General features: G+C 33.9%; 1 protein-coding gene across 1 annotated transcript in view; it reads left to right on the forward strand.

Annotated features, from left to right (window-relative positions):
* Positions 1-24046, forward strand: part of Mur89F (Mucin related 89F) — a 392785-nt gene that overhangs the window by 225902 nt on the left and 142837 nt on the right. The window contains exon 3 of the mRNA XM_075291951.1: positions 17085-17325. Within this exon, the coding sequence (XP_075148066.1) occupies positions 17181-17325 (145 nt within the window). The 5' untranslated portion in view covers positions 17085-17180. The remainder of the gene's footprint in view (positions 1-17084; positions 17326-24046) is intronic.

The following is a 24046-nucleotide window of genomic DNA, read 5'->3' on the forward strand; positions in this document are numbered from 1 at the left end:
GTATACAGGCTTGTTGTACCTTTGATTCCTCAATTTCTCTACTTTTTTGAAAATTATACCGACAAACAGTTTATTTCAAACCACTTTCTTAATACAAGTTTCCCAAAAAATTGTTCATTTTTCCGGATAGCAGGAATATTTTGAATTAGTTTAACTATATTCTTCCCACAGCATAGTAATAATGAACTAAAATACGATGCAATACATGAACTAATTTTTAAGAAAATCATGAACTTATCTAGATGAAAAAAATCTTTGGCGCCAAATCATGGTCATTCTTACTATGGGTTAGTTCATTTTTCATAAAAAATAGTAAACTTTTTTTTCGGTGTACAAAATTTCAACAGGATCCAAAGAAATTTGCTCCTCCAGGGACCGTTGAAGACAAATCTTGGAGTCAGTTTATATGGGGGATATATATGGTTATGGACCGATATAACCCAATTTTTCCATTTTAGTTGGAGAGAATATATTTACATCACGTACCAAATTTCTGATTAAATTCATCCATCCAAAAGGCTCCTTAAGACAAATATGGGGATCGATTTTTATGTAGACTATATAATTTTGAATCGATATGGAGTAATTCTGATGAAGGCCATATATTTACCTCACGTACAAAATTTCAACCGGATTGGATTAACTTCGCTCTTTCAGGAGGATCGAAAAGGCAAATCTGGGGATCGGTTTATATGCGGCCTATACCTAAAGTGGTTCGATATAGCCCATTTGCAAATACCCTCTGATCAATAACAACTACTTGTTCCGAGTTTCAAGCCGATAGATTGTTTCAATCTGAAGTAAGCGTGATTTCCACAGACGGAAGGACATATATATTCTTTTTGGAATCTTAGATCACAATTTCGATGTGTTACAAACGGAACGACAAAGTTAGTACACCGAAAAAAAGTAAACTGTTTTATAGGAAGAATAAATTAACTCGTACGAAAATTGAACTAAATTTTGCTACACACTTTGAGATTTCCCCAAAGCGTTGTTAAAACCAGGAAAATTTAATGCCCTGTTGTACTTTTTAACTACAGTTCACGAAATTACACCCTCAAATAGAAGAAAATATTAACCGAAAGTTAAGAAGAAAATCATTGGGGCCATTGACCATGACCATTTTAACCATTCAGTAGTTCATTTTTTGGAATCGTACGAAAATTTTCATTTGCTTTAGTTCATATTGAACTTATGTGTACGGTCATCGAACTTTATACCCACGTTTAGTTCATAAAATATTTGAGACATACTTAAAAAAACGAAAATTTCATTGGGCTGTAGAAAATTTCGCAAAAAGTAATCAAACAAATAATTTTTTTACAATAAAAATAAGTTAAATTTACCGTTAGTGTAACTTCGGAAATTTTTTCCTGTGTACACCATTCACTGTTGACACTCCAGTCAAAAATAATCTACCAAAATTTGGAACAAATTTTACCAAAAACTACCAACAAAATTATTTTGTCAAAACTTTATTTCTATAAAAATTTTGTCAATATTTTATATCTATAGAAATTTTAGTTCTAATCTTATTTCTAGTGTAAATTTTCTTAAACATTTATTTCTATAGTAATTTTGGTCAAAATTTTATTTCTATAGAAAATTTTGTCAAAATTTTATTTCTATAGAAAATTTTGTCAAAATTTTATTTTTATAGAAAATTTTGTCAAAATTTTATTTTTATAGAAATTTTTTTTCAAAATTGTATTTTTATAGAAAATTTTGTCAAAATTTTATGTTTATAGAAAATTTTGTCAAATTTTTATTTTTTTGGAAAATTTTGTCCAAGTTCTATTTCTATAGAAATTTTTTTTCCAAATTTTATTTCTATAGAAAATTTTGTCCACATTTTATTTCTATAAAAAATTTTGTCAAAATTCTATATCTTTAGAACATTTTGCCAACATTTTATTTCATAGAAAATTTTGTCAAAATTTTATTTATGTAGAATATTTTGTACCTCTATGTTGGAGAGGAATATTTTGCAAAATCTACACGCAGAGAAGGAATATGATCACCTCAAACATGTTTCAAGAGCAAAATGTTATTTTTATGTATGGTGACCATGTAACATGTTTGTCACTAAAATGTTATTTTCTCGTCAAATATAACCTGCTTGCCGAAATTAGATATATGATTTCCGAGGAAATAACATGGTTGTGAAAACCATATTACATGATCACCACCCAAAAATAACATTTTGCTCTTAGAACATGTTTGAGGTGATCATATTCCTTCTCTGGGTGTACCAAAACATGAAGAATTCTACCAATCTACAAACAGTAAAAAATCTACCAACTGTGGCAAACGTGACGCCAGAACCTCCACCCCCTTCCCATTCTATGATGGAGGGTATAAAAAGAATGATATTACAAAAATTAATTAAGTACATTTCAATAGAATTCCACTTTCTTTACTTTGAGTGTATTAAAGCAAAAGGACCAACTGATAATAGTTTGAAAAGATACGGTGGTAGTGAATGAAAAGAAAAAAGTGCATCTTAATTGCAGCAACCTATTAACCGTTGGGAAGCTGTGAGGTTTTTCACCCAATGTCCTTTGAAAGAGTGTAATGTCGTATTTGTAAGGAGCAAATACGGTTGCCATCATAGGTAAATGAAATTGTTCTGATATCACTATGTGAGGCGTCAAGCAACATGAAGATGAAAGCCATGACAACGGCGGTGATGACAAGTTTCGTTATAAATTATACCTTAATCAAACAGGCTGACTTGCATATATTAATTTCTTTTATAAAATCTTAAAAACATTCATTTGAAATAGATATAGGATCACCGATATGTGGCAGCCACGATCTTGATTGCTATAGGTGTAAAGTTCAAAATAGTTTTTCGTGACCGTTGGTCTAGTTGAAAATTCATCCAGGTTCTAGTCACGGTAGCGGATAAGGATCTTAAAAACAACAAGTATATACGGCCGTAAGTTCGGCCAGCCCGAGTCTTATGTACCATCCACCTTGCATAGAAACTTGTCTTTAGTACAAGTTTCTATGCAAGGTATCTTCAAACTTCTTAACACCGTGTTCTCAATTGTAAGTTAGTCCAGACGGGGTATATATAAAACAAAACAAGTATATACGGACGTAAGCCGGGCCGAATCTTATGTACCCTCCACCATGGATTGCGTAGAAACTTCTACGAAAGACTGTCATCCACAAATTTCAACTCACATGGTTGTTAAATATCATATACCACCACCACGTACAAAATTTCAACCAGATCGGATGAATTTTGCTTCTCCAAAAGGCACCGGAGGTCAAATCTGGGGATCGGTTTATATGGGAGCTATATATTATTATGGACTGATAGGGACCAATTCCTGCATGGTTGTTGGATACCCTATACTAACATCACGTACCAAATTAAAACCGAATGGGAAGAATTTTGCCATATATTAACATCACATACCAAATTTCAACTGAATCAGATACATTTTGGTCTTCCAAGAGGCTCCGGAGGTCAAATCTGGTGGTCGGTTTATATGGGAGCTGTATATAATTATGGACCGATGGACCAATTTTTGCATGGTTGTTAGAGACCATATACTAACACCATGTACCAAATTTCAGCCGGATCGGATGAAATTTGCTTCTCTTAGAGGCTCCGCAAGCCAAATCGGGGGATCGGTTTATATGGGGGCTATATATAATTATGGACCGATGTGAACCAATCTTTGCATGGTTGTTAGAGACCATATACTAACACCATGTACCAAATTTCAGCCGGATCGGAAGAAATTTGCTTCTGTTAGAGGCTCTGCAAGCCAAATCGGGGGATCGGTTTATATGGGAGCTATATATAATTATGGACCGATATGGACCAATTTTTGCATGGTTGTTAGAGACCATATACTTACATCATGTACCAAATTTCAGCCGGATCGGGTGAAAATTGCTTTTCTTAGAGGCTCCGCAAGCCAAATCGGGGGATCGGTTTATATGGGGGCTATATATAATTATGGACCAATTTGAACTAATTTTTGCATGGTTGTTAGAGACCATATACTAACACCATGTACCAAATTTCAGCCGGATCGGATGAAATTTGCTTCTCTTAGAGGCCTCGCAAGCCAAATTTGGGGGTCCGTTTATATGGGGGCTATACGTAAAAGTGGACCGATATTGCAATACCATCCGACCTACATCAATAACAACTACTTGTGCCAAGTTTCAAGTCTATAGCTTGTTTCGTTCGGAAGTTAGCGTGATTTCAACAGACGGACGGACATGCTCAGATCGACTCAGAATTTCACCACGACCCAGAATATATATACTTTATGGGGTCTTAGAGCAATATTTCGATGTGTTACAAACGGAGTGACAAAGTTAATATACCCCCCATCCTATGGTGGAGGGTATAAAAAGGTCGACTAAATACGTAAATCATTCAGTTTGACAAAATTTTCTATAGAAATAAAATTTTGACAAAATTTTCTATAGAAATAAAATTTTGACAAAATTTTCTATAGAAATAAAATTTTGACAAAATTTTCTATAGAAATAAAATTTTGACAAAATTTTCTGCAGCAATAAAATTTGACAAAATTTTCTATAGAAATGAAATTTTGACAAAATTTTCAATAGAAATAAAATCTTGACAAAATTTTGTACAGTAATAAAATTTTGACAAAATTTTGTATAGTAATAAAATTTTGACAAAATTTTGTATAGTAATAAAATTTTGACAAATTTTTCTATAGTAATAAAATTTTGACACAATTTTCTTTAGTAATAAAATTTTGACAAAATTGTCTACAGTAATAAAATTTTGACAAAATTTTCTATAGTAATAAAATTTTGGTAGATTATTTCTGGGGTTCGGCTATATATAACTATAGACCGATATGGACCAATTTTGGCATGGTTGTTAGCGGCCATATACTAGCGCAATGTACCAAATTTCACCACGTACCAAATTTCAACCGGATCGGATAAATTGTGCTCCTCCAATAGCTCCGGATGTCAAATCTGGGGATCGGTTTAAATGGGGGTTATATCTAATTAAGGTATGGACCAATTTTTGCATTTTTGTTAAAGACCATATACTAACACCATGTACCAAATTTCAGCCGGATCGGATGAAATTTGCTTCTCTTAGAGGCTCCGCAAGCCAAATCTGGTGATCGGTTTATATGGGGACTATATATAATTGTGGACCCATATGAACCAATTTCTGCACAGTATTTAGAGAGCATACACTTACACCATGTACCAAATTTCAGCCGGATCGTATGAAATTTGCTTCTCTTAGAGGCTCCGCAAGCCAAATCTGGGGATCGGTTTATATGGGTGCTATACGTAAAAGTGGTCCGATATGGTCCATTTGCAATACCATCCGAACTACATCAATAATAACTACTTGTGCCAAGTTTCAAGTCGATAGCTTGTTTCGTTCGGAAGTTAGCGTGATTTCAACAGACGGACGGACGGACGGACCTGCTCTGATCGACTCGGAATTTCACCACGACCCAGAATATATATACTTTATGGGGTCTTAGAGCAATATTTCGATGTGTTACAAACGGAATGACAAAGTTAATATACCCCCATCCTATGGTGGAGGGCATAAAAATGGGGGTGTCTAGACGCTTAAGCAAATCAGGAGATCGGTCTATATGGGAGCATTGTGGACCGATTCATACCATATTCTGCACACCTATTTATGGACTTAAAAAAAAACAAAGAATAGAATAAAAATTTGGGGTTTCTAGACGCTCAAAAGTCAAGTTGGCATGTATGGACGCTTAAGAAGTCAAATTAGGAGAACGGCCTATATGGAAGATATACGGAGCTATCTATATGTACCGATTAAAAACATGTTCTGCGCACCTATTTAAGGATCTCGAATATCCCTAAATTTTGGATTTCAGGCAAATTGGATGAAAATTGCTCTTGAGTCATTATTGAAGGGTGAACAGACTATTCCATTGTGGCAGGTAAAAGCAACTAAAGTGATTTTCAATCAATTTGGTGAAACAATCCCCATTTTTTTTTTTATTTTTAATATTTGATTTCCGTTCACTTTATATCTAAGATTTAAAACCTGTTTTTTCATTCGTTTTATTGAAGCCTGTTGTATATGTCATTAATAATTTGATACTTTCAACTTCAACTGCTATGTCTTCATCGAAAATAATGGCAAATTCTATTAATATTTCAAAAACTAAAGATCTCAAAGAAAGTAAAGAAATAGAGGAGAAGAAGAAGAAACCAACCAAAGATTACAAGAAATGAAAAGTTATTACAAAAAGTCATTAAGATTGGCGGAATTAGTTTTGGTTTTTTTGCTCTTCATCATAGTTTCATGTTTCCTTTCTTGTCAGCCATTTTATGCAGTTTTTTTTTTTTTTTGTTGCCTACTTGTCTTCCTTATTAATGGATGGATGGATAGTTGGCAGGATGGACCAATGAATGAATGGAACTGAGCAATTGCTTAAGGAACTCAAGCTCTTCAAGTGCTAACCATCAACGAAAAAAGCTTAAAGTGCTGATGAAAAAACAGCATCAGAAATCTTGAGTAACCCATCAAGTATCATAAAGTATGAGTGGAAAAGCCGGAAACTGGCCACTAAATGTAAAGGAACTTTACAAAACCATACCGAACCCGAAGTATAAATCCACCATAAAGCTTCTGTGTGAAAAGAAAGGACAACGACATCAGCCACCATTCACTAACGCCACTATACTATAGGACATAATTGGTAATCATAAAGGAAGGAAGGATGAGAGGATGGTAATAATATTACTTGCAAAACTATAGTACGAGTTGTTCATGTTTGGTTCTTCTTCTCCTTGAACCATTCATGGTTCACTTTTCATCTCTGTGTGGATGAGAAGAGCAAATGGGGGAAATGGAGAAAATTAGGACTTAAAAAAATGGGAATTAGCAACACAGCAGGAGGGGAATGAAATGTCAAGAAGGTTATAAATTATGACGATTTAGTTTTTCAATTTGTTCAAGTGCAATGTTTCTGCTTTTCTTTGCCATGTATGCATGTGGTGTTAAAGTTTTCAAATGATGCAACCACCCTAGTAAGTGGGTGTTAAAAAGTGTCAAGGATATACAATGAAGGATTTATTTTATTAACAACTACTAGGTGATGTAGATGTACAAACATAATTATCATATAAAAGCTAAAGGTAATCATGTGCAAATGTTGTAAGTTAAGCCTGCATGATTCCCTTGTTCTTTGATTATAGTAAATATGTTTCTTTCCATCGATAATTATCAGTATAGTAGTCGAATAATTGAATTATATCATTGAAATGAAGTTGCTGTAAGAAGAAGTAATATATCTATTAGAATTATTCTGGCAATGACACCAGAGTTTCTTAGAAATTGTCAAGTTTCCTACTAAACAATTGAACACTTCCAACCAATAACAATTGAGATGAAAATAGAACACTAAAGACTTTGTGCAACTTATTTTTACTTGAGATATCCTTAAGTGCATTGATATTCAATTCAACGGCAAAAAACGAAGGAACAGATACATATAGATAGAGATCATGTATTGGATGAAATGTAAAATATTGTAAGTGAAAATTTGTGAGGTGACAATATTATATTTTCTATCGTCAGTTCAACGAAAGCCATGGCAACAATATACAGCATGTCAAGAATGACTTTGATTTTTTAGTACTATTCTCTAGTTAAACCCTTCAACATATGACCGAGAGTATACTAAATGTATTATTCCCTTTGTAGAAAATCCAATTATTGGTCTCAGACCCCATAGAGTACATACATATATTCTGGGTAGTGGGGAACTTTTGGGTCGATCTAGCGATGTCCGTCCGGTTTTTCCCTATGAAAACTATTTCAGATTCTGGATTTATAAGAACTAGTTTTGATGGAGTTTTAGAAAAATCATTAAGCAAGTGTGCAAGAAAATTATGAAATAACGCCTCGATTTGAAATCTGTAGATTTTCACCTCCATTATTTAAATGATTACGAGAAGTAAAATCGGGAAATTTTACATTCAGTTTCAACCAATTTTCATGATCATTGCGCCTTCTATACCCTCAAGAAGTGAAATCGGTCTATGGCCTCCATATAGACCGATTTCACTTCCCAAATGGACCGATACAAACTAAATCCGATACACGGTAACATATTAAAAGTCTAAAATTTCAGTATATTTACAATTTCAGGCAAATCGGATAAAAACTACCGTTTCTACAAGCCCAAAAAGTAAAATCGGGAGATCGGGCTATACTAAAACATTGATCGATACGCACCATTTTCGGCACACCTCTTTATGGTCCTCTAGATTTCTAATTTCAGGCAAATTGGATAAAAACTACAATTTCTACAAGCCCAATAAATAAAATCGGGAGATCGGTCTATATGGGGGCTAGACCAAAACATGGACGGATACTCACAATTTGTGACACACCTCTTTATGGTTCGAAAATACCTCGAGATTTCTAATTTCAGGCGAATTGGATAAAAACTACGGTTTCTATAAGCCCAAGATTCCAAATCGGGAGGTCGGTTTATATGGGGACTATATCAAAAGCTGGACCGATATACCCCTTCTTCGAACTTGACCTGCCTGCAGACAAAAGGCGAGCTTGTGCAAAATTTCAGTACCATTGCTTCATTATTGAAGACTGTAGCGTGATTACAACATCCACACAGTCGGACATGGTTATATCGTCTTAGAATCCTTGATCAATAATATATATACTTTATATAGTCGGAAATCGATATTTCAATGTGTTACAAACAGAATGTTACAAACAGAATTATACACCCGTCACCAATCTATGGTGGTGGGTATAAAAATATTGTTTTAATATTTCGATAATTCGACAAGCACATTTCGGGAATACAAGGCTACCATAGTGGCATCAAGAACTCTCCTTCTGAACATACACAGAGAATACAGATTGGTTGTGACAATTGAATTTATTTCCAACCTACTTTTGGCAGTTGTAGCAACTACCAGTTGACAGTTGTGTCACACGACTGATTCGGTCGACACAACTAATATCTCATATGGTGTTGGTTGGGTCTGCCGACGACATCGGTTACCGCTACCTTCATCATTCGGTTCTGTTGCCCAACCTTAATATTACTCCTGACTGAATTAAAAACCAATTCCTTCCAAATCAAATATTATATTGTATTTTATTTAAATATATGTATAGTATAAATCAAAAAACTATGTAATTGATATCAAATCATGAAAATGGTACGATTATGTTCGTTATAAATCAGCTCGTATACCCTTCGCCATGAATTGTAAATCATCCTATGCGCCAAAAATCAAGAACAAATTGTAGATTAATCTTATTTCATTTTACGTCCAAAGAAGTTACAATTCAAACCTTGGCCCAGAATCAGGGAAATCGTTCGATGCATCAAAAATATATATGGTCATCTATTGGTCCTCTATATGGATATCAATAATTTAACCTTCGTGATGTGAAAATATTTGGTAAAATCGTTCAGATTTAGGAATATTTTCCACACTCAACTGCTTTCGTCTCTGAAATGTAGCTTTTTAAAAGCCAGGTCTAAATCGCTGGTTAAAGGGTGATACGGTCGAAATTTGGTCAAGGGAAAACGCGTGTAAATCGGTGAAATCGTTTATTTAAAAAATCAAATTAAATTTCTTTTTCAAGTTCAATTAGTATAAAATTCAGGAAAAATATTCAGTTAGGCTTTCGCTTTTCCAAATCCGAATTGCCGGGACTCACGCTTGACACCTGCCATCAGATTTTGTACAGCCACCTTGTCCACCTTCTTCGCCGCAGAAAGCCAGTTTGCCTTGAACTGCTGCTCGTCCTTAGCAGTTTTTTTTTGGTCTTCTATAGGTTCCACTTGACAATAGCCCAGTATTTCTCAATTGGGCGGAGCTCTGGCGTGTTGGGAGGGTTCTTGTCCTTGGGAACCACCTTCACGTTGTTGGCGGAGTACCACTCCATTGCCTTTTTACCGTAATGGCAAGATGCCAAATCCGGCCAAAACAGTACGGAACAACCGTGTTTCTTCAGGAAAGGCAGCAGACGTTTATTCAAACACTCTTTCACGTAAATTTCTTGGTTGACAGTCCCGGAAGCTATGAAAATGCTGCTTTTCAAGCCACAGGTACAGATGGCTTGCCAAACCAGATATTTCTTTGCGAACTTTGACAGTTTTATGTGCTTGAAAATATCTGCTACCTTTCCCCTTTCCTTTTGCCGTATAAAACTCCTGTCCCGGAAGCTGCTGTAGTCGGCTTTGACGTAGGTTTCGTCGTCCATTACCACGCAGTCAAACTTCGTCAGCATCGTCGTGTACAGCCTCCGGGATTGCGCTTCGGCCGTCGTATTTTGTTTATCATCGCGATTTGGAGTCACTACCTTCTTGTAAGTCGATAGTCCGGCTCGTTTTTTGGCTCGATGCACGGTTGTAGACGATACACCCAGCTTATTTGCGGCATCTCGGAGAGAGAGGTTAGGGTTTCGCTTGAAACTACCGGCAACTCTCTTTGTCGTCTCAGCGGCTTGCGGTTTTCGATTTCCCCCGATCCAGACTTCGTGGCTGTCGACAAACGTTCCCCAAACACTTTAATTACATTTGTAACGGTTGAATTGACAACTTTAAGCGATTTTGCCAGCTTTGCGTGCGAGTAGCTCGGATTTTCGCGATGCGCGAGCAAAATTTTGATACGCTGCTCTTTTGCTTGGACGGCATTTTGACAACTGAAGAGTGAATTCCAAATTCAAAATAGGAGCAACATTCTACACACACACCTTCAAAATGAGGGGTGTTCAGGTTTTTTGAATGCAAAATTGAAAGAATACGTCAAGTTTATATTGACCAAATTTTGACCGTATCACCCTTTAATCCGGATTGTTGCATACCTTAAAAGTCGATCTATATAGTTGAGAAACAAACAAAAAATTAGGATGTTAGATGATACATGTATCCATTTTGGAATTTATAAAATTTAGAACTTACCCGCAAATATACCAAAACTTCGATGCCACGTGTTCTAGGTCGTAGTACCGGCGCATTTTATTAGATCCGCTTTAAATTTAGTGATTTCGTTTGAAACAAATATACATACGACTTCTTTGGGCACTAAATAATTTGTTATAATATAAATGACATTTGAGAAATTTATCAAATGGCATTCGGCTGAGAATACCGTATATCAGTAAGGACAACAGAATTATAGTAACAAAATTTATTTAAAGTATGTCATATCAATCGAATTCTAATAAAATTGTTCTAAAAAGAGACATTTGGTTGCTACAACCATTTGTTTTGAATCACAAACGAATATCTATTGAAATTATAACCAAATGGTATGTTTGTGATTGATGAAAATAGATCAGCACAATTGATATTTAATACTCAATACAGAATTTTCGTTAGTACAACTGATTTCCAACCAATCGTTTTCTGTGTGTGTACACACAGAAAACAAATTGTTTGGAAATCAGTTGTGCTAACGAAAATTCTACACTCAGAATTAAATATCAGTTGTGCTGAACTATTTCCATCAATCCATCAATAAGCGTTTGCCTGTCTTTAATATCATTTGATTATAATTTCAAAAGATTTTCGTTTGTAATTGCTAACAAATGGTTGCCTCTCTTTTGAAAAAAATTATTTGAATTCGATAGATGTGACCTACCTTAAATAAATTTCGTAACTGTCATTTAGTAGTTTTAACTGATATTTGGTATTCTCAGCCGAATGCCGGTTGATGAATTCTCAAATGTTATTTTTATTTTAACAAATTATTTACCATTAAAGGAAGGCATATTTTTACAGACTTCAAATTGCTTTAAAACGAAACGCATATATATATTGTATGTAGGATAGGAATGACAATATTAGCTGTGGTTTTTAACTTTTCATTGAACCTGCCATTTTGCATCTGGTAATAGCTGTGGACCATTTTTGATGTGATATGATATTGTGGGTAAGTTTTGGAATTAGTTTTATAAACTCTAGCAGTGATACCTATACCCCGAAACTTTCTGATTTTATTTCTTAATATCCCTACGATAGTGACCCATTTTTAAGCAATGCAGCACTATGTACTCTGGACTCCACCTTGGGCAGAAAAATCAACTCTGCACTCAAAAAAAAAGTGAACTCACTATTTCACTAAAGCCAATTTAACTATATTTTAGTTCATGAAATTATTATATTTGGAGAAAGTTTCATTTACTCTAATAATTTTTTGCGTACGTTAGTTAAATGAACTAAAAGAAGGAGAAAAAATATACACAAATTAAGCATAGAGATTTACTAAATTCGTATTTCTCATAAAATAGTTCATTATTTTTTCAAATTTGTAAATTTTACTATAAAAGCGTCCATCATGAACTTCGTATGTCACTAAAGACATTCTTGCAATTTTGAACTCCAATTCTTTCCTTCAAACTACAAAATTTTCTTTAAAAAGTGAAAAGAAAAATATTTATGTCTAATAAATTTTCTTGAATTTGTGGAAAAATACCTACTTATTTTTGTGATATCGTCGTGATGCCAGCGCTTGTAATACTGTTTAGTTAAAAATTTCTGAAACTATTCAAAATTTTCCAAAATTAATCAAAAGTTTTCTTCCTGGTGGGTTCATTGTTTTTTCAGTGTAGTTAACCAGCGATATAGTCGTGGATTTTAAGAAGCTACATTTCAGGTACGAAAGCAGTTGGATGTGGAAAATCTTACTAAATCTGCACGATTTTATCAATTTGTTCACACCACGAATATTCAATTATTGATATCCATAAAAAAGGACAATATAGTTTTGATGCTGTCGAAGTCAGATACATAATGTCCGAGAAAATAAGAGGGTTGCGGCAACCATGCTACATGTTCAGCGTCAAAAATTTTTTGTTTTGCTTTAAGAATCTGGGTGTGGATACATTTTGATGCAATAAGTAGAGATTCTAGACAAAAATTGGTATCTACTAATTACATACATTTAGCATATTAAGTTTTATTTTTACCACTATATGTTACCTATATGTAAATAAAATAAAATATAATATTTCACTGTGAAGTAATTGATTTTAAATATATTTTTAATTCGGTCATGAGTAGGTTGGGCAACACAACCGAATGATGAAGGTAGTCACAACCAATATCGTCAGCAGACCCAACCAACACCATATGTGGTATTAGTTGTGTCAACCGAATCAGACGGGTGACACAACTGCCAACTAGTAGTTCATACAACTGCCAAAAGGAGGTTGGCACTAAATTCGATTGTCGCAACCAATCTGTATTCTCTGTGTATAGTTCCCATATAAACCGTTCCTTAGATTTGAATTACGCAGACAAATTTCATCCGACTCGGTTGAAATTTGGTACGTGATGTTAGTATATGGTCTCTAACAACCATGAAAAAATTGGATTATATTGGTCTATAATTAGGGTAAGTGCAGCAAATGTGGTATACCCATTTGTTTTTCGATAGCTAAAAATGTTGTTTTTGTCCGACGAGGCTAAGATTTTAGACATTCATTTTACTAGTGTTAGCCATCCACGCAAACTCATTAAGAACGAATTCATAAAATGTTCAGATAATGTGGTAAACCATAATGTAGATTTTTTTTGAAAAAAAAAATAATGCAACATATATATCGAAATTGCATACATTTTATTCTTATTTAGTACTCGTCAGTTACTTACATCCGAAAATTAACAAATGGAAAAACACCAAAAACACCATTCAATCATAGGCAAATGTGATTTTTTTCAACTGGCACAAATAAAGAGTGGCAAAAATCAAACTGATCTTTGATTGCTTCAGTCTCTGTCAGCCACAATCCATTCAGCTTGGTTTAGTTATTCGTATGTTGTTAGATAGAGAAACAAGCTACTATACCACATTACCAGCATGTACCACATTTGCTGCACTTACTCTATTTATAGCCCACATATAAAACGATTCCAAAATTTGATTTCCAGAGCCTGTTGAAAGATCAAAATTCATCCGATTCGTTTCAAATTTGGTACGTAGGTTAGGTTAGGTTAGGTGCACGCAGAGAAGAAACATGATCGTCACAATCATATTCGAAGAGCAAAATAATATGATAGGAACTATTTTTGCGGCGACCATGTAACATATTAACCTGCAACCATGTTGGCTCAGTGAACATGGTTCTAAGAAAAATATAATTGTCCTCATCTAAAATGTCATTATATTGATAAAAAGAATTTTGTTTCCATTAAAAGACAATGGTCACGATCTAAAATGTTATGTTATTCGTCAAAAATGTTTTTCTTCTAGTTAAAAGAACATGGTCACAACCTAAAATGTTTTGATTTTTATGAAAAAACTATTTTCGTCGTCGAAAAAAGGACGCCACTTGAGAAAAGAAAACACAAAATCAACTTTATTTATTTGTTTTTATTTATTTATAAACTAATTCATTGCTTATTTGTATTTATAATGTCGTGCAAGCAAACATCACATATTTTTACGCACTCTAGTTTGGTTCAATTTCAACAATAAGTAATCATTCCATATTTACTTCGTGCCCATCAAATGTACAAACGCAGACATCATGTAACTGCAAATAAAAATAAATTATACCATATATCAAAATACACTTTCCTTTTTTGTATTCACATAAAACCACGTGCCATTTGTGAATAAATAAATTAACACAAAACACAATAATTCCGTATTCTCCGTCCATTCCAAGAAACAATCAACACACGACTGACGCGCAAAATGAAAATCGTGTGTACCTGCTCAATGTTTTTTATAAAATTCTTGTCGCTGCAAAAAAATTAAAAAATTAAATGGTCACGAAAACAATGTACATGGTCTTTATGGCCATGTAATGGTTGTATACATGTCTATACGTAAACTATAAAAATACTTTTTTTTCTGCAAAAAAGTAAAAAAAATTGAATGGTCAGGTACATGATTTTCCTGACCATATAATGGTCTCTAATTCTATCATTTAAATGATAGAACATGTTTGCGGTATTTGATAACCATTCAAATGCTTATTGCCAACATATATTTTTCTCCGCTCGAAAATTATTTTTACAAAGACAAAATACATGGTTTTCGCGACAATTACATACTCTAAATAAGCATTAAATGGATGCGGCAACCATGTCCATGTTCTGTGCGTGTGGCAGCCCGATGTATCAGGCTCACTTAGACTATTCAGTCCATTGTGATACCACATTGGTGAACTTCTCTCTTATCACTTCACTGAATGCTGCCCGGTTCCATGTTAAGCTCAATGACAAGGCACCTCCTTTTTATAGCCGAGTCCGAACGGCGTTCCACATTGCAGTGAAACCCCTTAGAGAAGTTTTTGAAACCCTCGGAAATGTCACCAGCATTACTGTGGTGAGATAATCCACCGCTGAAAACCTTTTTGGTGTTCGGTCGAAGCAGGAATCGAACCCACGACCTTGATCGACATCCGTAATTAGATATAGCACCCATATAAACCGATCTACAGTTTTGACTTCCGAAACCTCTTGGAAGAGTCGTTTTCCTGCGATCCGGTTGAAATTTGGTACGCGTTGTCGGTATATTCCCTCTAAAAACCATGCAAAAATAGTCTTCCTTATTAACACATGTGTCAAAATTGTTTCATATCGGTCCATAATTATATATAGCCCCCATATAAAGCAACTCCCAAAGATTTCACTTCTGAAGGCTCATGGGGGAACTAATTTAATCCAATTCGTTTAAATTTTGTCCACCTAATTATCATGCGAACCTTGGTTCATATCGGTTAGGTTGAAAACAGGATCTAAGTTTTTCTGCCTCATAAGTGCACTTTAACTTATTGTTTACCATGGTGCTCTTATTTTGGCTTGGAACTAGGTCGTTTACGAATTCCCCATTTTGGTTCAAGTCCCTGTTTCCTAGCTGGGTCATGTCCCGTATTATATATTCTCCGATATTGTTAACTCTTTGCATAGTAAAGGCATGGTCGTGGCAAAGACAGTGTTTCAAGTTCTCATCATTCTCAAAACACTATCTGCATGCACTATCCTCTGCTGCTCCTATTCGGCAATGATGTGCTTTCAATTCTAAGTGCCTGGTTATTATTCCCACGGCCGTCCTACTCTCCTTGAGTAGTTCTCCAGAGTTATTTTGCGTAGGAGAGCCTAGTATTATCCCAGCCATTTAACACACTCCGTTATAGCACACACTTCTGCCTGCATAATTATACTGTAGTCAGGTGACTGGGTGAAAATGTTCTTTTTGGATCCTGAAGTGGTGCAAATTAATAATTGATAATGGCTTGTCATAGGACGGATGTCCACCATTACAACAGCAGTTGCACTGAAATAAATAATTCTTATATTTTTTATATTTTTGTTAATTTATTCTAGCGCTTGTCTTAAACGTTTGTCCTCAAATATGTTCAATTTTTCTAGAATGGATTTTTTTTTCGACAAAATTTAAATAATTTGTACCATTTTATTAATTCTTACTCTGTTTTTAACCTATTTGAAATACAAAAAATTTAAAATTATCCATTAAAAATAAGAAGAAAACCAGTTATAAAAAAATTAATCAGAATAGCTTCCTGTGTAGTTTAAAAAATATAACTTCTTTGAGAAGACATTTTTGGAAGTGCTTTTAATGTTGGACCTTTAGAACAACTTCTATTTTTTTACTAGATTCCAGTGCCTGGCTCCTTCCGTTAATAATTAACAATTGTTATACCATTTGGTATTTCAGTTAGCAACAAATAACACTCCAATTGTCTTTCCAAGAAAGACACTAACATCTTCTTTGCATTTTTCTTTCATCGCTCTGTTCGTTTGTGACACAAAATTAATTAACTTAATTGATTTGAAATTTATTAAGCCTGAAACACTTAGAAAATGTTTTCGTTTTCTTCCTTCTGTCTGTTTAACCACTATTGCAGAACTAATTGTCTATCTAAATTCGAAAGGGAAAATGGAGTCGAAATTAATTTGTAAAAAAAATATTTTTTTAATAACAATAATAATTACGATGATGATGACGATGACGATGACGATGATACTAATAACGAAGTTGCAAAAAGCCAAACGCTAATTTATTACAATGTTTTCTGGTCTCTGTTACAGCATTTCAATCGAAGCATAAAAGGGCAAAAAGTTCTGGCAAAACTTGAAGGCGTAACAACATCTTAAGTATAGTTTTTGTTTTTGGAGGGAGAAGAAATGGCGCCTAATTCGACGCCATTTCCCTCAATTGGCGTGACAACAAAAATGATGATGGGAGAGCAAAGATGGCATAATTTCAAAATCATCACAATCACAATTGGAATTTTATTACTACAAACAGCGCAACAAATTACAGCACAAGGTATGTATGAATGGAATTAAAAAAAATGCGTTTTTCTAATTAGGGCCAATTTTGTTAGATGAAATTTAATTTACTCTCATCTCTAGTTGAAACAATCATTTTGAGATCATTTAGTTTGAAGGCAAAAATTTCTAAAAAAAATATTAGTTATTCGCCTCTCTTGAATGAACATGGCTGTGGGTAAGATATAGGTACAGTTGCATTCGTGAGTAATTTGTTTTTACGGATATCTCTCGGAGAAAATTTTGTGCTCACGAACAAACGCATGCTTATAAACCCACTCTTCCCTTTGTTTGGGAAAATATCGAAATATTGCTCTAAGACCCCATAAAGTATATATATTCTGGGTCGTGGTGAAATTCTAAGTCGATCTAAGCCTATCCGTCCGTCCGTCTGTTGAAATCACCCTAACTTTAAAACGAAACAACCTATCGACTTGAAACTCGGCATAAGTACTTGTTACTGATGTAGGTCGGAAGGCATTGCAAATGGGCCATATAAAGCAACGCCCAAATTTGGCTAACGGAGCCTCTTGGAGAAGCAAAATTCATCCGATCCGGTTGAAATTTGGTACGTGGTATAATTATAGGGTCTCTAACAACCACGCAAAAATTGGTCCAAATCGGTCCATAATTATATATAGCCCTCATATAAAGCGATGGCCAGATTTGACCTCCGGAGCCTCATGGATGAGCAAAATTCATCCGATTCGCTTGAAATTTGGTACGTGGTGTTAGTATATGGCCTCTAACAACCACACAAAAAATGGGTCCATACCGGTCTTAATTATATATAACCCCCATTTAAACCGATCCCCAGATTTGACATCCGGAGCTATTGGAGGAGCAAAATTCATCCGACCCGGTTGAAATTTGGTACGTGGTGAAATTTGGTACATTGCGCTAGTATATGGCCGCTAACAATCATGCCAAAATTGGTCCATATCGGTCTATAGTTATATATAGGTTAAAGTGGCAGCCCGATTAAGATTGAGGCACACTTAGACTATTCAGTCCATTGTGATTAGTTATATAGTTATATATAGCCGATGCCCAAAAATAATCTACCAAAATTTTATTACTATAGAAAATTTTGTCAAAATTTTTAATACTACACGCAAAAAAAACGTTTGGAAAACGTGTACCGAAAACGTTTTTCTTTTGTTAGAGTTTTTTGAATTGCTTCGAAAATTTTAAACTTTTATCACCAAAAAAATCGTTTGTTACAAAATTTTTATTTTTTCAATAAAAAAAGTTATTTTTGAAACAACAACACAGTCCATTTCGTTTATATCAAACACTGTTCTTTTCTGAATTTGGGTCTTTAATAAGACACATTTTACAGTTCAAAATTTAATATACTACAATGTAATGTTGAACATTTTTTCGCAATCTTCCGAACATATCTGGAATATATGTAAAAAAAAAAGAACAAAAGCAGGGATCGAACCCACGACCCTTGGCATGCAAGTCGGACGTAGCAACCACTGCACCACGGTGCCAAACTAAATGTTTGTTTCTGTTAAATAAACTTTGTTTATTTGGTTCGTGGGCGCCGCAAGCTATGCTATATAAATATAACTTATATGGATATTTATCTATTGATGACCATAACAGGTACATAGCTCAGTGGTTAGTGTGTTGGCTTACAATGTGCATGGTCCGCGGTTCGATTCTCAGTCCAGGCGAAAGGTAAAAAAATTTTAAAAATTTATAAAATCGTATAATTTCTTCTACATTGTTGGTATTACAGAAAAAGGTGCTAAGAACTAAAAAACTTCGTGGAAGTGAGAAAGATGTGAGGGAAAATGCAATTAGAGGGAAATGCATTTTTTTTGAGTTTTTCTTTATGAAATTGTTTTAACATCCTGGAAAAGAATAAACGTTTATCACAAAGAGTATATACTTTTCACCCAAATACACTTCCTTACAGCGAAAAGCAAATGAGAAACGAACTTTGTTTGTCTAAATCTTCGTTTGGGAGGAAAGAATTATTTTTTTGCGTGTATAGAACATTTTGCCAAAATTTTATTTCTATAAAAATATTTGTCAAAATTTTATTAGTATACAAAATTTTGTCAAGATTTTATTTCTATAGAAAATTTTATCAAAATTTTATTTCTATAGAAAATGTTGTCAAAATTTATTGCTATAGAAAATGTTGTCAAAATTTTATTTCTATAGAAAAATTTTGTTAAAATTTTATTACTATAGAAAATTTTGTCAAACTGAATTATTTACGTATTTAATCGGCCTTTTTTGTTTAATATATACCCCGTATGGACTATGTTATGGTGTCTTTGGCAAAATTGCTCAGGGCCGGCCCCTGAGTCGATCTAGCCATGTCCGTCTGTCTGTGAACACATTTTTGTGATCAAAGTCTAGGTCGCAATATAAGTCCAATCGAAGACAAATTTGGCACAAGTATTTGTTTTGGGTCAGAATAGAACCCTATTAATTTTGGAACAAATCGGTTCAGTTTTAGAAGACGCTAGAAATTTGACCTGATTTACTTTAAATTTTGTACAGGGAGTAGAATTAATGTTCTCGATATACACACCAATTTTGGTTTAAATCGGTTCAGATTTAGATATAGCTCCCATATATAGCTCCGATATGCACTCATATGACAACAGAGGTTAAAGTTGTAATTCAATTTGCGTGAAATTTTGCACCGGTAGTAGAAATAACATTGTAACTATTTGGTTGAAATCGGTTCAAATTTAGATATAGCTCCCATATATATCATTCGCCCGATATGGAATTATATGGCCCCAGAAGCTAAAGTTTTGTCCTAATTTGCTGTAAATGTAGCACAGGGAGTAGAATTAATATTATAGCTACGCATGCCAAATTTCGTTGAAATCGGTTCAGATTTAGATATAGCTCCCATATATATCTATCGTCCGATATGCACTCATATGACAACAGAGGTCAAAGTTGTAATTCGATTTACGTGAAATTTTTCACTGGGAGTAGAAATTACATTGCAACTATGCATACCAAATTTGGTTGAAATCTGTTCAGATTTAGATGTAGCTCCCATATATATGTTTTTCTGATCTCGGCAAAATTGGCCAAAATACCCATTTTCCTTGTAAAAACGTCACTGATAAGTCGAAAACTTTTAAAAATGATTCCAATTTTCCTATACATCTAATAACATACATACCTATCGACCGATAAATCATAAATACACTTTTGCAAAGTTGCCTAAAAATTGCTTCAGATTTAAATGTTTCTCATATTTATATCAAAGTCTAGGTCGCAATTTAAGTCCAATCGCCTTCAAATTTGGCACATGTTCCTAATTTGGGTCAGAATAGAACCCTATTGATTTTGGAAGAAATCGGTTCAGATTTAAATATAGCTCCCATATATATCTTTCTCCCGATATGCACTTATATGGACCCAGAAGCCAGAGCTTTATCCTGATTTGCTTGAAATTTTGTACAAACATAACACTTAGTCGTATAGTCAAGTGTGCAAAATTTGATTGAAATCGGTTCAGATTTAGATATAGCTCCCATATATATCTTTCGCCCGACATGGACTTATATGGCACCAGAAGCCTGATTTTCGGCCGAATTTGGTTGAAATTTTGCACTAGGAGTACAATTAGTAGTATAGTCAAGTGTGCAAAATTTGATTGAAATCGGTTCAGATTTAGATATAGTTCCCATATACATCTTTCGCCCGATATAGACTAATAGGGTCCTAAAAGCCAGAGTTTTGGCCCAATTTGGTTGAAATTTTGCACAGGGAGTAGATTTAGCATTGCAGCTATGCGTGCCAAATTTGGTTGAAATCGATTCAGATTTAGATATAGCTCCCATATATATCTTTCGCCCGATATGCACTTATATGGACCCAGAAGCCAGAGTTTTATCCCGATTAGCTTGAAATTTTGCACAAGGAGTACAATTGATAGTATAGTCATGTGTGCCAAATTTGATTGAAATCGGTTCAGATTTAGATATAGCTCCCATATATATGTTTTTCTGATTTCGACAAAAATGGTCAAAATACCTACATTTTCATTGTTAAATCGCAACTGCTTAGTCGAAAAGTTGTAAAAATGACTCTAATTTTCCTAAACTTCTAATACATATATATCGAGCGATAAATCATAAATAAATTTTTGCGAAGTTTCCTTAAAATTGGTTCAGATTTAAATGTTTCCCACATTTATTTTTTACTAAAATTGTGTTCCACCCTAGTGCATTAGCCGACTTAAATTTTGAGTCTATAGATTTTGTAGGAGTCTATCAAATTCTGTCCAGATTGAGTGATATTTAAATGTACGTATTTGGGACAAACCTTTATATATAGTCCCCAACACATTTGACGGATGTGATATGGTATCGAAAATTTAGATCTACAAAGTGGTGCAGGGTATAATATAGTCGGCCCCGCCCGACTTTAGACTTTCCTTACTTGTTTTTTACTAACATTTTGTTCCACCCCAGGGCATTAGCCGACTTAAATTTTAAGTCTACAGAAGTCTAACAAATTTTTTCCAGATCAGATTTAAATATATGTATATATATGGGAACATAAACTTTATATATAGCACCCAACACATTTGATTGATTTGATATGGTATCGAAAATGTGGATCTACAAAGTGGTGCAGGGTATAATATAGTCGGCCCCGCCCGACTTTAGACTTTCCTTACTTGTTTCATGTAGAAAAGTGTACCACTTTTTATGCAACTTTCTTAAAAATTAGTGTACCACTTTTATTGTGAATGACATTTTTTCTGGCCCTTTTTGGAAATACTCAACGGTCTTATTTCATTCATGAAACTGTTATGAATATTTCATTTTTAATATTTTTTTCAAGAGTTGTCGTGTTGTGAAGTCTATCTAATCAGTTCTAACAAACAATCATGTTCCCGCTAATTTGTAATAAATATGCAATAAAATCAATAGCTTTTATGAATTTTTAATGTAAATATGTACCAGAAAAATTCTCTAGAAAAACTCATGTCATTGTTATACTTATCCATTGAAATGAAAAATGAAACTACTACTACTACTACAGAATAAAAACAAAGCCACAAATTTCAGCATAAATAATAATTGAATTTATTTGTCATAAAGCAAAATTTATTTGTTACATTTAATATTTTACAATTCGATTTATTTACCTTTTTCCACATCATTTTATTTAAAGTTCACCCTTAGCGCACTAACCATAACAATCATATATTAATTAAAAATCTGTTTTTATCTAACACAAAATATGAATAAAATAAAATTTAAAAATAAAGAAAAACAATAACCAAATTGGAAACCATACATAACAAAAAACAACCAACGCCAATCTCATTGATAAATACAATATATTATATATAGATATCTTCGGTGGTTTTTGTATAATAAAACAAGCAATTTAAATTATTATTTAACAAGGCTAAAAAACGTAGTAACGTCGACAGTAGAAATCATTAAAAAAAAACGTTTTTTAGATTCGCAATGGTGACATGATAAATCCGCTACAAAGTTTACAAGTGAAGATTATGGTTGTAAGAATGCTTACCAAACATGTACAGGCATTTCCACCTTCTGCGGTATAGCAACGACAAAAGTCGTAAATTGTATTCTCGACAAAACGAAGTTGGCTTTATCTTTAAGATCGACTAATCGACTTTCGATGTTGGCCAAAATCAACTTATAGAAATGGTCGAGTCAAGAAACTTTGAACTTTTGTAAAGAAAAACTTTTTATCAGAAAAGTGCGACTTCAATGCTTCTATCCAAAACTAGCATAAGTATTTTTAGGGCTAGAAATCTGTGAGAAAAACGACCCTACAATCGACTGATTAAGAAATCCAACAGAAACCCGGACGTACGACGGACACGACAAAAAAAAATTAAAGGTCGAAAAGTCAACCCATAGATACTAATTACATAACCCTAAGATCGACTGACTAAAAAATCCAACAGAAATCCTGACAGTCGACAAAAGAATTTTATCAGTATATCGCCTTTGGAAGCGACTTGATTAAAATGGTAGGGATGTGTAACGAAAAACAAAACAATCACGACGCGATATTCACAAAAAATCATTTATTTTATCTTAGGATTCACAAAAATATTCTAATGGTGGAATTTATTAACAAATTTCATAAATTATAAAAATATTGTTTTAAATGGCAACGAATTCAAACATAATATTTATAAAATGTTTTATATTATAATTAATATGGATATTTTTCGAAAGTGAAATATATGTACTTTTACATAATATTTACGAAAAAGGTCATATATTAATTAAACATTTTATACCCTGCGCCAAAGGGTATAATAAGTTAGTGCATATGTTTGCAACACCCAGAAGGAGACGAGATAGACACATCGTGTCTTTGGCAATAATGCTCAGGGTGGGTCTCTGAGTCGATCTTGCCATGTCCGTCTGTCCGTCCGTCCGTCTGTGAACACATTTTTGTGATCAAAGTCTAGGTCGCAGTTTAAGTCCAATCGCCTTCAAATTTGGCACAAGTTCCTGTTTTGGGTCAGAATAGAACCCTATTGATTTTGGAAGAAATCGGTTCAGATTTAAATATAGCTCCCATATATATCTTTCTCCCGATATGCTCTTATTTGGACCCAGAAGCCAGAACTTTACCCTGATTTGCTTGAAATTTTGCACAAACACATAACACTTTGTCGTATAGTCAAGTGTGCAAAATTTGGTTGAAATTCAGATTTAGATATA

The sequence above is a fragment of the Haematobia irritans genome, chromosome 1 (assembly GCF_050003625.1).
Source record: "Haematobia irritans isolate KBUSLIRL chromosome 1, ASM5000362v1, whole genome shotgun sequence".
Classification (NCBI taxonomy): Eukaryota; Metazoa; Arthropoda; class Insecta; order Diptera; family Muscidae; genus Haematobia; species Haematobia irritans.